Here is a 13,948-nt window from a genome sequence, read left to right as displayed (position 1 = left end):
CTGTGAGCACATAGTGGTATCAGAGAACTGCACACTGCTACTGTACAGATAAGTAATAACAAATTAACACAAGCAAGTGAGACACTATAAATAACATTTCTCCCTTTAGGAAAGGGAAAAGGAGATGTTACTGCTAATTCTGCTTTTAAAATACTTGCAGGTTCTTGCTGTGTTACCATGCTAAAAGGCATAAATATATATAAAGAGATCATAGTTGTACTTTCCCTTCTTTCCAGTGGCCAACTTCTCCTCAGCTCTCTTTGAAACTTCAGGAATGCCATCTTACACACCCTGAAAAACCTGGCTCAGGTGCAGTACTTTGCGAAAGTAAAAACAAGAGAAGCAACAGAACAGGTACAGCTGTCTCACTAAGTAAAAGGCCAAATGCCACTGGAACAGGGGCAGCAAACATGTGGCTGCAGCAAGAACCAGGGGTGCAGCCAAGGGAAGGAACCCACAGTTGCTACCCCAAGGCTGCCTTGCTTCTACACCCAATACAGCTACCTGCTTTCTAGACACAGCAATAGCGATTACTCAGGTTAAAGGCCACAGATATCAGTGACTTACAGGCAGAATTACGCCACTGGCCACAGGCCGGCGCCTGTGTGAGAATGGCTGATGTGCTGCAGAGAGCTCTTCTCATACATTTTGTACCTCCCTCCCACCCAGGAGAAGAGCCCTACCGCTACAGCTGCTGGCCCTTTAAATACCTACCCGTGCTCATTGGTTGGGTGGCGCACGGGGGCAGGCCAATCAGCTGTCTGCTTTAAGCCTGGCGGGAGGCGTTGTGTCAGCTAATAGCAGAAGTCGTTATTGTTCCTAAGAGACGGGTGTAAACAGGCTGGTGGTGTGAGGCGGATGGAGGCGGATGATGAGGCCCGGAGCGCGGGCCCGGCCAGTGAGGAGCTTCGCGCCGAAGCCCTGGAGGGCTGCTACTGCCCCGCGGCTGAGGAGGCCGCACTGGAAGTGAGGTGGGGGCCGGCCGGGACAGCCCGCGCCCTTCGGGCCTCCACACACACCACACAGTCCTTAGCCCCGGCGGAGTGTCCGGTGTTCTGTTCTGTACTCCCGGGGTTCAGCTCCTCTTACCCTGGGTCACCTCTATGCAGCTGTCAGAGAATAGAGCAGGTCTAGCAGGGAAAGGAGGGGAGGCCGCTGTGCTATGGGCCTGTGTTAGGGCGGCAGGTAGTTGCGGGGGAGAGAGAAAGAAGCATTTGCACTGCAGCATATAGCAGGGACTGAGCCTTTGGTGGACTTGGATGAACCTTAGGTTCTCTGCCCTTAGCACAGGGAGGCTCTGAAAAGGGGAGTAAATTTTAAGCTGGAGCTTGATGAGTTGATAAGAAGTGTGGCATGAGTTGTTACCTTTTCCAGTGTAGTGTTTCTGGCAGCACGCAATCCTGATGTACTCTCAGGGCGTGTTTTTACTCTCAGTACCTGGCCTTGTGAACCCACACAGTTCAGTTCTGTTCATGGCCACATTTCTCTTCTGTTTTACCCAGACTACTTCAACCTCTATAATTTCCCTGGTTGTTCTGTACCTCCTAAACCCCACTCGCATCATCTCTTGCCGTGGCTCTTAATTTTCCTGGTATTCGAAGTCCTCACTTTTTCTCTCAGCAGCTTAACTGGCATGTCAGAGACTTTGAGATTTCCATTTCCCACAAACATTACCCACACTGTATATAGAAAAACACTTCTATTCTAGAGCTCTTGGCAATCCAGCAACTTGCTTTTTGGGTCTGAATAGATCAGAGATGTAGATGAATTAAGCCCTTCCTGCCCCACCTTGGCTGAGACTTTCACAGCAATCTAGGATGTTTAGATAGTTTTTCTATGTAATGGGACAGATGTTTAAACTTCCTTGTCCATTATGTCAGCTGTTTGATCGACCTTTATGGGACATAGGTCCGTAATTATAGGTGCAGCACTTTTTAGTGGAAAGAAAATTATTTGTTCTAGTAATAGGAGAAATAGGCTTCAGCTTTAACCATTCTGATACTTGCAGACTAAAAAAGATACCATCTGAAGCATGTCATTGCTATTCAGAGGAGATCCCTTGTGCAAACTGGTGTTACTTGGAAGAGCTGTGACCCAGGTCTTCTGCTTTGTGAAAACACCATTATGAAATGAAAATATTATGCAAAACAAAAAAAAGAATTTAAGCCCTTTTGAATGTGAAGCAAGGCCCATTTCCATAAAATAGAAAAATGTAAAGTTTGCCTTTCTTATGAATTGTTAGAGTAGTAGTATGCATATCAGTTTTAGAAGAAAGTGACAAAAGTTATTTTGCAGTGAGAAATTGGAATGCTGTGTTTCGTGTCTTCAGAAAACACAGAACTTTGACAAAACGCATTGTTTCGTATAATCTGTTTTGTATGAACTAGCATGTTTCGGTGGCAAAATGCTCTGTAAGGACATTTCCAAGCAACTCTAATTACTTTGTCCCATCTACATTTCACCAGCTGGCAAAGTTTATGACTGAAATACTTCTGACACAATGTTTATACAGAACTGGAGACAGACACAGCATGGGAAACGTGGGTGAGCCATGGCTAATTACCTGACTCAGTGTGTATTCCACCAGTCATAGCTGACATCAGATAACAGCCTGAATCCTTGTCCCTTTAAGCCTTTACTGGTTGTATAAGGATGATAAATTGCACTGTCATCCCATTAATTTATCCCTGCATATATATTTTCTAGACTTCATTTTACCTCTGCGAACCATTTCCACTGATTTAGATCTAGTGTTGGAGAAAAGCATAGAGCTGGTCCTGTGAGCATGTTCATAAAGGTGTGCTTATGTGCCATGGCCCATTATGCATCTAGTTCTTGTGTCAAAGGTCCAGAAAAACATTCATCGGCTGGAATATTTCCTCTTTGTTGCCATGGTATTCAGTTCATCTGCATGAGCGTGTGGTCGGTGTGCTCCCACTCCCCTCTGGCTACACTTAATCCTCTGGTGTGTAGTGAAAGAGGCCAAGAGCAGAAACTACTCAGAAAAGATAATGAAAAGTTATTGCTGGACATAAATATCTTAAGACTAGTCATTTAAAAATGTTCCTAACTACGAGAGTGCAAGGTAGTACCATCTTCTGGTAAAAGTACAGAGGATCAGCAGCTGAGCTGATCTTATGACTGACTTATGTTCATGAAAGGAGCGTAAAACGCAGCTTGCAATTGCGGAGGACAAAGATGTCTTCCAATCAAATGCTCTTATTTGGAAGGAGAGAAGGGATGGAAAGTTTCTGAATAGAAATTAGAAGAGAAGGTGCTAACAGCAGTGTTGTAGACAGAGGATATGTGTTACACTGCTGAAACTTTTCTAACATGGTAGTAACAGATTAAGCTGTGGTTCAGACATCTTCACTTAGTGGTAAACGCAAATCCCTTTGATAAGAGGACCCTGATGTTTATCCAAACACTTTCTGAAAGGTAAAAACATCTGCAGGCAGTTACGAATTTCTTGATATGTTTTAAGTTCATACGCTGATGCCTTTTCAGTAATTTATTTCAGTCCTTGTGTAACATACCGTGTTTACATTTCAAAGTTTTACCATGTTAAAGTACTGGTATCTTTAAAGCAGAACAGTCCTCCTAATCACGTTCATATAAACACAAGCCATGCCTTTGTATTTTTTATTTTAAGGGGATGAGATGAACTATGAAAGTGTAAAAAGGTTAAGCAAACACAATTGGGTCCCCAGTACAGATTGTACCTGTGTAATTCTTTCAGAGTAAAGGTATACTCTATTGCTATGACATATGAGTACAAAAAACAGAGCCTGTGAACTGGCTAACTTTATTTTTAGTGAAAACTGAAAGAAATATAAGCATCTCTCCATGTTCTTTTGACAGTCTTTTGTGCTCCATCAGGGTAAGATTGACCCTATGTTTTTGGAAACACTGAACTAGTGATTCATAATACTAGATCTTGAAGTTATTGTGGTTTTGCCACATTGGTATGAGGATGAGTCTAACATCCCAAGCATCAGTTCAGTGTAACTTAGGGTACAACATTCCATTTTTCACAGTATTTTGAGAAATGTCTTTGATTAATGTTTTAACATTCATTTGCTCTTTCTTAAGTTGGGTTCAGGGATTCTCTAACAAGAACTTTGGCTTTATCAACAATCAAACTGTCTGCTACCCTTGTGGCAATTATGTCATCTTCCTGGACATTGAAACAAAGAAGACGACAGTGCTGCAGTGTCAGACTGGCCAGGTGGGAGCCTTTGCAGCAAATGGGAACAGTCAAGTGCTGGCCTTTTCAGACCGGAAGCTGAATCCCATCATATATATCTACACTTTTCCAGAACTGAGTAAACTGACAGAATTAAAAGGTAGTGATTTGGTAACTTTCCCCATCACCATTTCCTTAAAACAATGCTTAAATCATCTGGTTTCTGAAGGATATTTTTGATAAGAGTTGAAAAGCAGTGTGATAGGAAACTGTCTCATGACAAGATGTATGGAAAGCAACGGAAGGAATTTTCTGCTGCACTACTTTTAGTTAGGCTCAAGCTAGGGAGGAGTATGGCAATACAAAATGGAGCAGTTTTAAAGGGAAAACAAATGAAATTCATTTTAGGAAAATACAGTCAGAATAACCGAAAAAATCATACTGCAGTAGGCTCCCAAGCAGACTGCTGAAAGCCACATTGAGAAATCTGAGATGTGAGAGCAATGCGGGTTCTTGCAGTTAAACTTTGGAGTCTGGGATCTAATGTATATTTTTGCTTGCCTCATAACATTTCTCTCCTTAGTTAAGTTGCTTACCCTATCCATGTTTCAGTTTCCTTGCCATTTAAATAAGGATCATACTAGTTGCTTATTTCATGTGTATGAATGAAATTATGACTGCAAAGGATAGTTGGGGAAAAAATACTTCACAAATTCAAGGTATTCTTGAAAAAAATTGAAAAAGTTCCAAACAGTGATACATAGGGAACATTTTTATGATCAAATCAAAACAATAATCTTGAGTGAAGCAAAGGAATCAGGGGCCTGAAGAATGTCTTTGAAAAGTTAAAGTGGATATAAAGGAACTGAGAAGAGTACTCTATCTGTGATAGTATACAGTAAAATCCAGGGCAATTAAAGATCACGTTCTTTATTTTTACGTTTCAGGTAATGCTCAGCTGGACTACACCTTACTGGCATTTAGTTTCAGAGGCCCATATCTAGCCAGTTACTCTTCAGTCCCAGAATTTGTTCTTTCAGTATGGTAAGAGTGAAAAAAAATCTTTAATACCATTTACATTTAATTCTTATTTTTTTTGTGTGTGATGTTTTAGCATAAATTAAGTTAATAAATGTGGAAGACATGCTGGTTGCCTTTATGTCCTTCTTTTCTTCTGGTTGATCATTGTCTGCAAACTTTCTGTACCAATTTGCTGTTTATTTTCTAGCATTAGTAGCCACTAGTCAGAATGACTGTTACTTTGCTACAGCTATCTTCTACCTTCCTTGAAATTTTGTGTTTCGGAGTACTTCTAAAGTCTTCAGCATCAGTTAATTATCCATTCACTCTTGGAAGTTGAGTACCATGCTGTTTGTGAAAGAAAGTTGCCTGCTGAAAAGAGGAAAAGCATTCTAAAGCCAATTTCTACTTTTTTGTCCCCCTGGACTGTTCAGTGGTCCTCTTAATTACTTGTGCTTGATCTTCGTTCCGTCTTACAGTTTTGCTCAGTGATTATACTACCATGGGTCACTGAGTTAGGTCATCATTTTCTGCTCATTGTCATGAAAAGAAATACTATATAATACGGTGCAGATACAGAAAGTTAGAATATTTTTTTTTTAAATTGTTCTGTAAAAATATAATCCTGCTCTTGCCTCCATTGCCAGCAAGCTTCCATTGACTGTGGAGTCTGAGCACTTCTTCAAAACAAATGGGGAGGGCGGAGTAGGAGGAAGGCAAGCAAGGACATGTAAGAAATATTCTGTGTATATATAAACACACACATATATATTCTGTGTGTATATATATATTCTGTATACTCCCAATGATGACCTTTTCTTGTACAATGATTAGTGAAGAGGCAGAAACTCCTGTAACTTCAGAATTTTAGTAATGATACTAGATACTATTACAGATGCCTCTTCTTTATCCCTTATGGAGAAGAATGTTTGCTGTGAACTCTGATCATACACAGTAGTTCAAGAAGGATGTCTGTGTGTATATCACAGTAGAAACCAACATGACAGCCTCACTGGCCTGAAGACCTTACATGCTTGTCACTTACAGCAGAAATAACACACATGGTCTAATGTGTTCATTATGTGTACTTAAACAAAAATCCACCATCTTGAAAGACTTTTCTAGATTATTCTTAAAAATGGAAATGTCTAGAAATGTTTAAATGCTTTAAAGTATTGGCAATTTCCAAGGCCAAACAATTTAAACCTATTTGAATCAGCATGAATATGACTATCAATAGCTAATTGTCATAAAAGAATCATCCAAGATTCCAGTCAGAAAGAATTTAGTAACAAGATAGAATTACCTTACAATATTAAACTTAGAATTTATAATAACTTGAACAGGGGTGTGTGAATTTACTGTGAGTTCAGGACCTTCATTTTTGCAATTGGATTATATTGTGCATTCATTGTAGAAATGTGTGTGTACAGATGAAACAAATCTCAATGTTTAGCATTCTTAATGTGCCACTACAATATGATGATTGCACAGCTCCTGTATTTTAAGAGGATAGTTTGGAAACAGAGGTATAAGAGATGTTTTGAAAGTTATGTCAGTCTCAAAATATAGAAAGCATATGGATAATGAAAAGCTGCCTTTCATCTGATATATTTTATCCCTAGATCTGTCCTTTCTGTTCAAAGGAGAGGCTTAATGCCAGATTCTTTTTCAGATACATGTACCATATAGTTTCAGATCTTAATGAATTATCTGCTGTAAAAGAGTGTTGGCACTATCTGTTAGGTATGAGATGAGAACATGGTGACATCTTTAGAGAGTGTGCTACACTGATATCTTTTAAAGTCAGAATTGCAGCTTACAGCATTCTGTAATTTTAATAAGAGTTACTGTGTATGTGTGAATACTTCTTATTTTTTGCATATGCTATCAATTTTAACCATTGTCTTGCATCCTGGTCTGTTTCTGTGAGTGAATTTATTACAGGCCAGAACAACAGGATTGTACTAAATCCATTTACAGCAGCGTATGCATTTTAGGTTTTTTTTTTTCCTCTCAGCAGTAATGACAAATACTAAAGCTATAAATGTTATTTACATTAACAGTCAGATAGATTGTCCAAGAAATTAAGAAACAGTTTTAACCATTTTCTTCAAATGATGTTAATCAGTTCTTGGACAGCACCTAAAAATGTAAATGCAGCCAAGAATTAATCTGGATAATGGACAAATATGCAAACTAGATGGTAAGAACATAAAATAGGTTACACTGGACAAAAGAAAAGTCAGCGGAAAGCAGATTCCCAGGCTTGTGTCAGCTATACATAACAGCCCCACACAAATTCTGCCCTGTTTTTTGCTCAGGTTAGTTAATGCAGCCATAGCTTGTACATCTGCATTCACAACACAACTACTGTATTACGTAAGTAATTAATTCATAGATAATCATGGACTGACTGTTTTATTTCCTAATCATAATACCTTCCAACTGCAAGCATTATAAGCATTATTTTACGGACTGGAAAACCAAGGCTGAGGTCTGGAGTGCTGAAGAGTTAATTGTTTGGGCTCATTCAAGTAGTCACTGATGGAACTGATAAAAAAAATCCATGTCTGTTGACGCTGTTGTTTTTTTCACAAAAGGAAGTGCATGATAATGTTTCTAAAATGTCAGTTTTCAAAATTATTTTACTATTCAATCTCTTTGTAGCAGTAATCATTTTATGTGTGGCTAATTAACCGCCTCCTTTTCATTCTCAAGAGGACCTAACTTGTTTGACAGCAGAAATTTTTTGTAGTGACAAAGTGTCTGTTTGCCAAACTTGATCTTGAATGTCAATCACAATCACATCCAGATCTTTGGCTTGAATGTTTTTTGACTTATTTAATGGATTTGATTTTCTTTTACTCTCCTTAATGAAGGAACTGGCAAGAAAATATCCTCCTGTGCTGTGAGTCTCAGCCAGGGGTAACAGTGACCTCTTTAAGTTTTAATCCTATGAATTGGCAACAACTGTGTTTTGTTAATGAGAGCTCCGTTGCTATCTGGCATATTGAAAGGAATAATGACGAGCATCATCTTAAGCGAAAGTAAGTGGAACACCCTTCAGGGTAAGAGAAAAATCTAGAAGTATATTTTAATAACTAAGACTAGCAACCTACATCTGTTTGCAAAGAATTTAATCCAATTTAGTTCACCCAGCAACTGCAATCAGTAATTGCTAAATCACAACCAGTGTGAATCTATCTAATCAATCAAGTTAATTGAATTTATAATTTCATTCCTAGCACTCACATGTCCAGATTATGCACACCATGAAGCTAATACTAATTAGCTGCTTTGGCAGCCTCTATCAAAAGCTGCATGACTAAATTAAGGTAGTGCCTGGACTGCTTTCCTGCAAGCGGCTATGTTGAGCATTGCTTTTGTAGCTATGAAACCACCAAATTTGGGTCAAGTTGCTTCCTAGTAAGCATAGTTAAACAATATGTTGTTGTAATCACAAATTGTACCAAAAGCAGTATCAGTTTTCTGTGTGATTTCCAGCTTGTGTGGCCAATTTACAGGTCCAGAGGGTGTGGCTCTGTCAATGCAATTCACTGAGCACAGCAAACCTAGAATTTATTTATGATAAAATGTTTTTTGAGGCTGGTATAAAAGTAGTATATATCATTCAAGTTGGAGTCCTTGAAATATAACACCTATGCTCTTTCAGTGGCAGCTATTCTACAATTCCCAAGTGTGTTTAATCTTGTTAACTATGAATATAACCAACATCTTGCCATTGACACAGTTATACTAGTGAAAGTATAGACAAGGCCTTAATTTGCGATCTGACAAGAATACTGGAGGGGTTTTTGCCTTTTGTCATAGAGTACAGATGTGAAAATGCATATATACTCCTCTTTCCTCACTTTTCATTGAATTCAGTAGAGGTTAAACCTCCACTGAGAAATATTTACATATATACATACATACATATTTACATACATAATTTACATAAATTTTTTCCAAGTCATAAATCAACACGGTTTGTAAACTATAGAATCCTCAACTCCTTCATTGTAACAGCCACTCATACACCGATTACCAGAGTGTAACAGGCAAATACTATTACTAATTTTTCATCATCATTGAACTTTCTCCAAATAAACATCAGGCATGAACCCTCACAGCATATGCAAGTTAGGTGTGTAACTTTATTAATCCTGCTTAATACAGAAACAATAACATAGAATAGTTGTTTATTCAAGGCAACAAGAAAAGACACTGAGCTAGAACATGGCAATCCATTTCTGCCAGTTAGGAACGTTCCTCTTTTGTAGTAGAATTACTATTACTTTTCAGTGAAATGGTATGTGCCATGTAGAATGATTGTCTACAACAGTCCTCCATTACTCTTGCAGAAATAAAGCCCATTAACTGAGTTGGTGTCTCAAAGTTTTGAAAACATGCTTCTCAGTTTTGTATCAGCTTTTACTATTCATAATATTTCTTCTCCTCAGACGGCGTCTCTTGCTTTTTCACAGCCCTGTGAAACTCCCTGATGGACAAGGGTCTATGAGTCCTCATAAGGATTTATTTTTCCCATTTTCTCATAGTGAAGATCCATACCATGGGCCCGATTTGCCAGTTTCAGCCATTGCTGGACTTGTAGGAGATGAAGCAGAAACATTCATGGTAGTGACTGATTTTTTTCCTTTTTACTATTCCAAATCATTATACTTTTTATGCAAATACATGTTAATAAATTAATAATTTTAATGTCTGTTAAACAGGTACAACCCAGTAAATAGATCTGTTGTCTCAAGAATAATTTTGAAATCCATTTTGACAGGAGACTTAGAAGGCGTGATGCTACTGCACAGTGCAGTACAATGCAGAGATTTCTGACACAGGTCCTAGCATAGTAATATATCTGTGCAGTGGAGATACTAATCTGTATCCCAGAAGCAGTATAAGCATGTCAGCATTTCACAAAATCACAGAATCACAGAATCGTTAAGGTTGGAAAAGACGTGTAAGGTCATCAAGTCCAACCATCAACTCAACACCACCATGCCCACTAAACCATGTCCCACAATGTCACGTCCACACGTTCCTTGAACACCTCTGGTGAGGGTGACTCCACCACGTCCCTGGGCAGCTTATTCCAGTGTTTCACCACTCTCTCAGGAAATAAATTTTTCATAATATCCAGCCTAAACCTCTCCCAGAGCAACTTGAGGTCGTTTCCTCTTGTCCTGTCGATAGCCACTTGGGAGAAGAGACCAACACCCACCTCACCACAACCCCCTTTCAGGTAGTTGTAGAGAGCAATAAGGTCTCCCCTCAGCCTCCTCTTCTCCAGACTGAACAACCCCAGTTCCCTCAGCCGCTCCTCATAAGACTTGTGCTCCAGACCCCTCACCACCTTCGTTGCCCTTCTCTGGACACGCTCCAGCACCTCAATGTCCTTCTTGGAGTGAGGGGCCCAAAACTGAACACAGGATTCGAGGTACGGCCTCACCAGCGCTGAGTACAGGGGCACGATCACCTCCCTGCTCCTACTGGCCACACTATTTCTGATACAGGCCAGGATGCTGTTGGCTTTCTTGGCCACCTGGGCACACTGCTGGCTCATATTCAGCCGGCTGTCGACCAACACCCCCAGGTCCTTTTCTGCCAGGCAGCTTTCCAGCCACTCGTCCCCAAGCCTGTAGCGCTGCATGGGGTTCTTGTGACGCAAATGTAGGACCTGGCACTTGGCCTTGATGAACCTCATAGAATTGGCCTCAGCCCATTGATCCAGCCTGTCCAGATCCCTCTGCGGAGCCTTCCTACCCTCAAGCAGATCGACACTCCCACCCAACTTGGTGTCATCTGCAAACTTCCTGAAGGTGCACTCAATCCAGATCATCGATAAATATATTAAACAAGACCAACCCCAAGCTAGTATGACCTGCTGAAACCTTGAAAACCTGTTCCCGTGCTAAACTGATAGTAACCTTCAGGTATCCTTACTTCCCTTTGGGATTTGTTTTCTTTTTGACTCTCAAAATGTCTCAGGCTATGGAAACATTGAAGGCTTTATTCCAGATACCAACCCCTGCTTCTGAAATACATTCCCATACCACTGTCAGTGTTGGACCTGCCCTTTTGTCTCACTTGTATTTGATCATTTACTTGTTAGCCTCCCTTGAGATGCCTCTTTTGAGCGGCTTCAAAAGTGTTCTCATTTTATTTGAAATTTACTTTCACCTGACTACCAACTTGAAGCATTTCCCAGTGTGAAAACATTTGACTTGCAAATCTGGGATTCTCTTCTAAGACTAAGACCATCAATTTCTATTTGGTGGCTTGTGATACGTATGAGACACCAAAACTACCCTGCATAAAATGATACTGGCATGATACTACGTCTTTTCAGTGGACAAATGTGAGTTCTGTATTATCAGATTAGAATGCCACAGGTTTCTGCCATAAACTTTTCTTATAAAGCAGAATAAAATATAAAAATATGGAATGATTCTTTCCTGACCTCATCCTTTTTTCATGCCTTCATGTATTCAGATTCGCAGGGGTTTTTTCACTGTGAAACTGCTGATGCCTTTGGTTTCCAGGACAATCAATAACTACAAACAAACATCCTCTACTGATTCTGATTACACATGAACTGCTTATATTTCAGATCACTTAGAACATGGAAAATTAAGATAATATATGCTCATCAGGGGCGTTGCCTTTTTCTTCTGCCTTACTGCCTCTTATATTATGTGCAGATGATGAACTGCGAAAAACACCTTGTTCTTTAGCCTGTAAAGTGAATTACGAGAGGTATTAGGGGAGAAAAACAACTACCATATTAGGTCTGTGAGGCTTAATAGAATTTGTCTGTCCTTGAATGGATTCTATTCCATTCAGGAATGGTAGGTTCTTATGCCTGAAATTGCAGAACCATGTTGTGACATTTCCACACAGAAAAGTTTGTGCTTTCAACCATTCTAGATACCACTATAGGGTCTTTGCATTCCCAACTGCCTTCGGAAAAACCTAGGTTTCTTTTTAGCACCTTCAGCATGGTTATATTCTCTTATACATAGAAATATTCCTGGAGTAAAAGTAGATTGTTCTACTAGTCTTTGATGAAGAGTGCCTTTTCTTTCAAATTGCATGGTAAATGTTTTGATAGTTATTTACTGTCCAAATTCACTAGATGGGTGTATTTTGGTTGTCAATATTGACAAAGTAATGGACGTCAGGTTATTTAGAAATTAAACTTTTTTTCAGAAATACAAGCTGTTGTTGTTCCTTTTGTTGTTGTGGTGGTATGTTGTTTCCTGTGTACTAAACTGTGAGGTGTTACATTCACATTTTAGCACCAGGAGGCACTGAATCAATTTCTGGCATGTTTTCACCTTGCTCCAGACTATGATAGCTAAGTAGTTTTTTGCAGGGCTTCCATTTATTGTGCCTTACAGCACTAATTCTCCCCTCCATGCATGCCTGTGCACATATGCTCCATCTCTAAGGTACCATAAAAACTGAGCCACTACTAGGTCTTGTAACCCCCCTACATTGGGGGGGGGAATTTCATGCATATGTCTTGTCAGGTTAAGCACCTCCTTCCAGCACCCCAACATGGAATATATGGCTTTGGCAAAGCAATCCCTGTACAAGTTGATCAGAATATACTTGATGGAGAAGATACTTCTTTGAAATATTTTTATCAAGACCCTTATGTTGAAAAGTGTCTAATACAGCAACTTTGAAAGAGGTTGAAATGACTGAACTGCCTGAGTTCCTCAGATATCCAGGTATCTTCTGACTACGGTTGCGGTAATGGACCAGGCTGTCCAAAATAGAGGTGCTATAACTACCATTCTTCACTGTCTTTAGAAATTGACAGGCTGCTGTGGCAGATGTATCAATGGTTACTATCACTGATGATTTGTATACCATTACAAATGTCCATGAGCAGTTATCTGACTCTGGCCTAAAATCTGTGCCTCGACATTTGTAAATACCTTGCAGTTACTTTCCTCTCTACTATCATCAATGCTTTTTCAATTAGTAAGAGATAACCTGCTTCTCCTGTGGTGGTTAATGAGGTGCATTCAGCTGAATGCAGCGGGAATTGTGTCATGGCCTGATGAACCTCTCCCTACCTCCGCAGAATTTGACAGAAGGTTTTTTGTTCTTTATCACTAAATCCGAGTCAGTTGAGATCAATGTTTTTCACATTGATGTAAGCGTCCAAAGCAGAGAACCATTTATTTAGACTATTATTTAAAGGAGTTGTCCTCAACCTGTAGTCCGTGGTCCTTGGAAGCTGTAGCCCATTCCTAAGGGATGGGTGAGAGGCAAGTAAGAAGAGTGATCCCACTGCCAGTGCACTTCTTTTCTTCTTTGAAATGTGTTAGGGTTCCATACTCTAGAACAAGATACTGAGGCTGGTTATGTACCAAAGTGTAGCCACAACGGGGCAGCAGAGTGAAAGGAATTGCAATACCCTACAGCTTTCAATCATTTTCTTTCTTGCATTTGATTGATTTCATTTTGTCTCAATATTTCTTACAGCTGGGACCTGAGTTTTCTGAATATGTTTTACCATGACAAGCCCACTTGATTCCACTTCGTCCCCAGTACCAATTTTATTCTGTTGTCTTTTTATAAAACTTTTCATGACAAGGATCCATCATGGATTTTTTTTTCCCTGAAGAGGTGTTACTCAAAAGGGAGAGAAGTTCAAAAGAAGATGGCATTATCATTATTATGCACCACCGTACCAATGCACAGTTC

At 39.7% G+C, this 13,948-nt stretch overlaps 1 protein-coding gene across 1 annotated transcript in view; it reads left to right on the top strand.

Annotated features, from left to right (window-relative positions):
- The first annotated feature begins 858 nt into the window (after positions 1-858).
- CFAP43 (cilia and flagella associated protein 43) overlaps positions 859-13,948 on the top strand; it is a 50,287-nt gene continuing 37,197 nt past the window's right edge. Inside the window, exons 1-5 of the mRNA XM_059821353.1 lie at positions 859-971; positions 4,093-4,346; positions 5,134-5,230; positions 8,089-8,256; positions 9,697-9,847. Of these exons, the coding sequence (XP_059677336.1) occupies positions 859-971; positions 4,093-4,346; positions 5,134-5,230; positions 8,089-8,256; positions 9,697-9,847 (783 nt within the window). The remainder of the gene's footprint in view (positions 972-4,092; positions 4,347-5,133; positions 5,231-8,088; positions 8,257-9,696; positions 9,848-13,948) is intronic.

This window comes from Gavia stellata, chromosome 9, assembly GCF_030936135.1.
Source record: "Gavia stellata isolate bGavSte3 chromosome 9, bGavSte3.hap2, whole genome shotgun sequence".
Taxonomy (NCBI): Eukaryota; Metazoa; Chordata; class Aves; order Gaviiformes; family Gaviidae; genus Gavia; species Gavia stellata.
The sequence above is the reverse complement of the archived record's forward strand: the minus strand, read 5'-3'. Positions and strand labels throughout refer to the sequence as shown.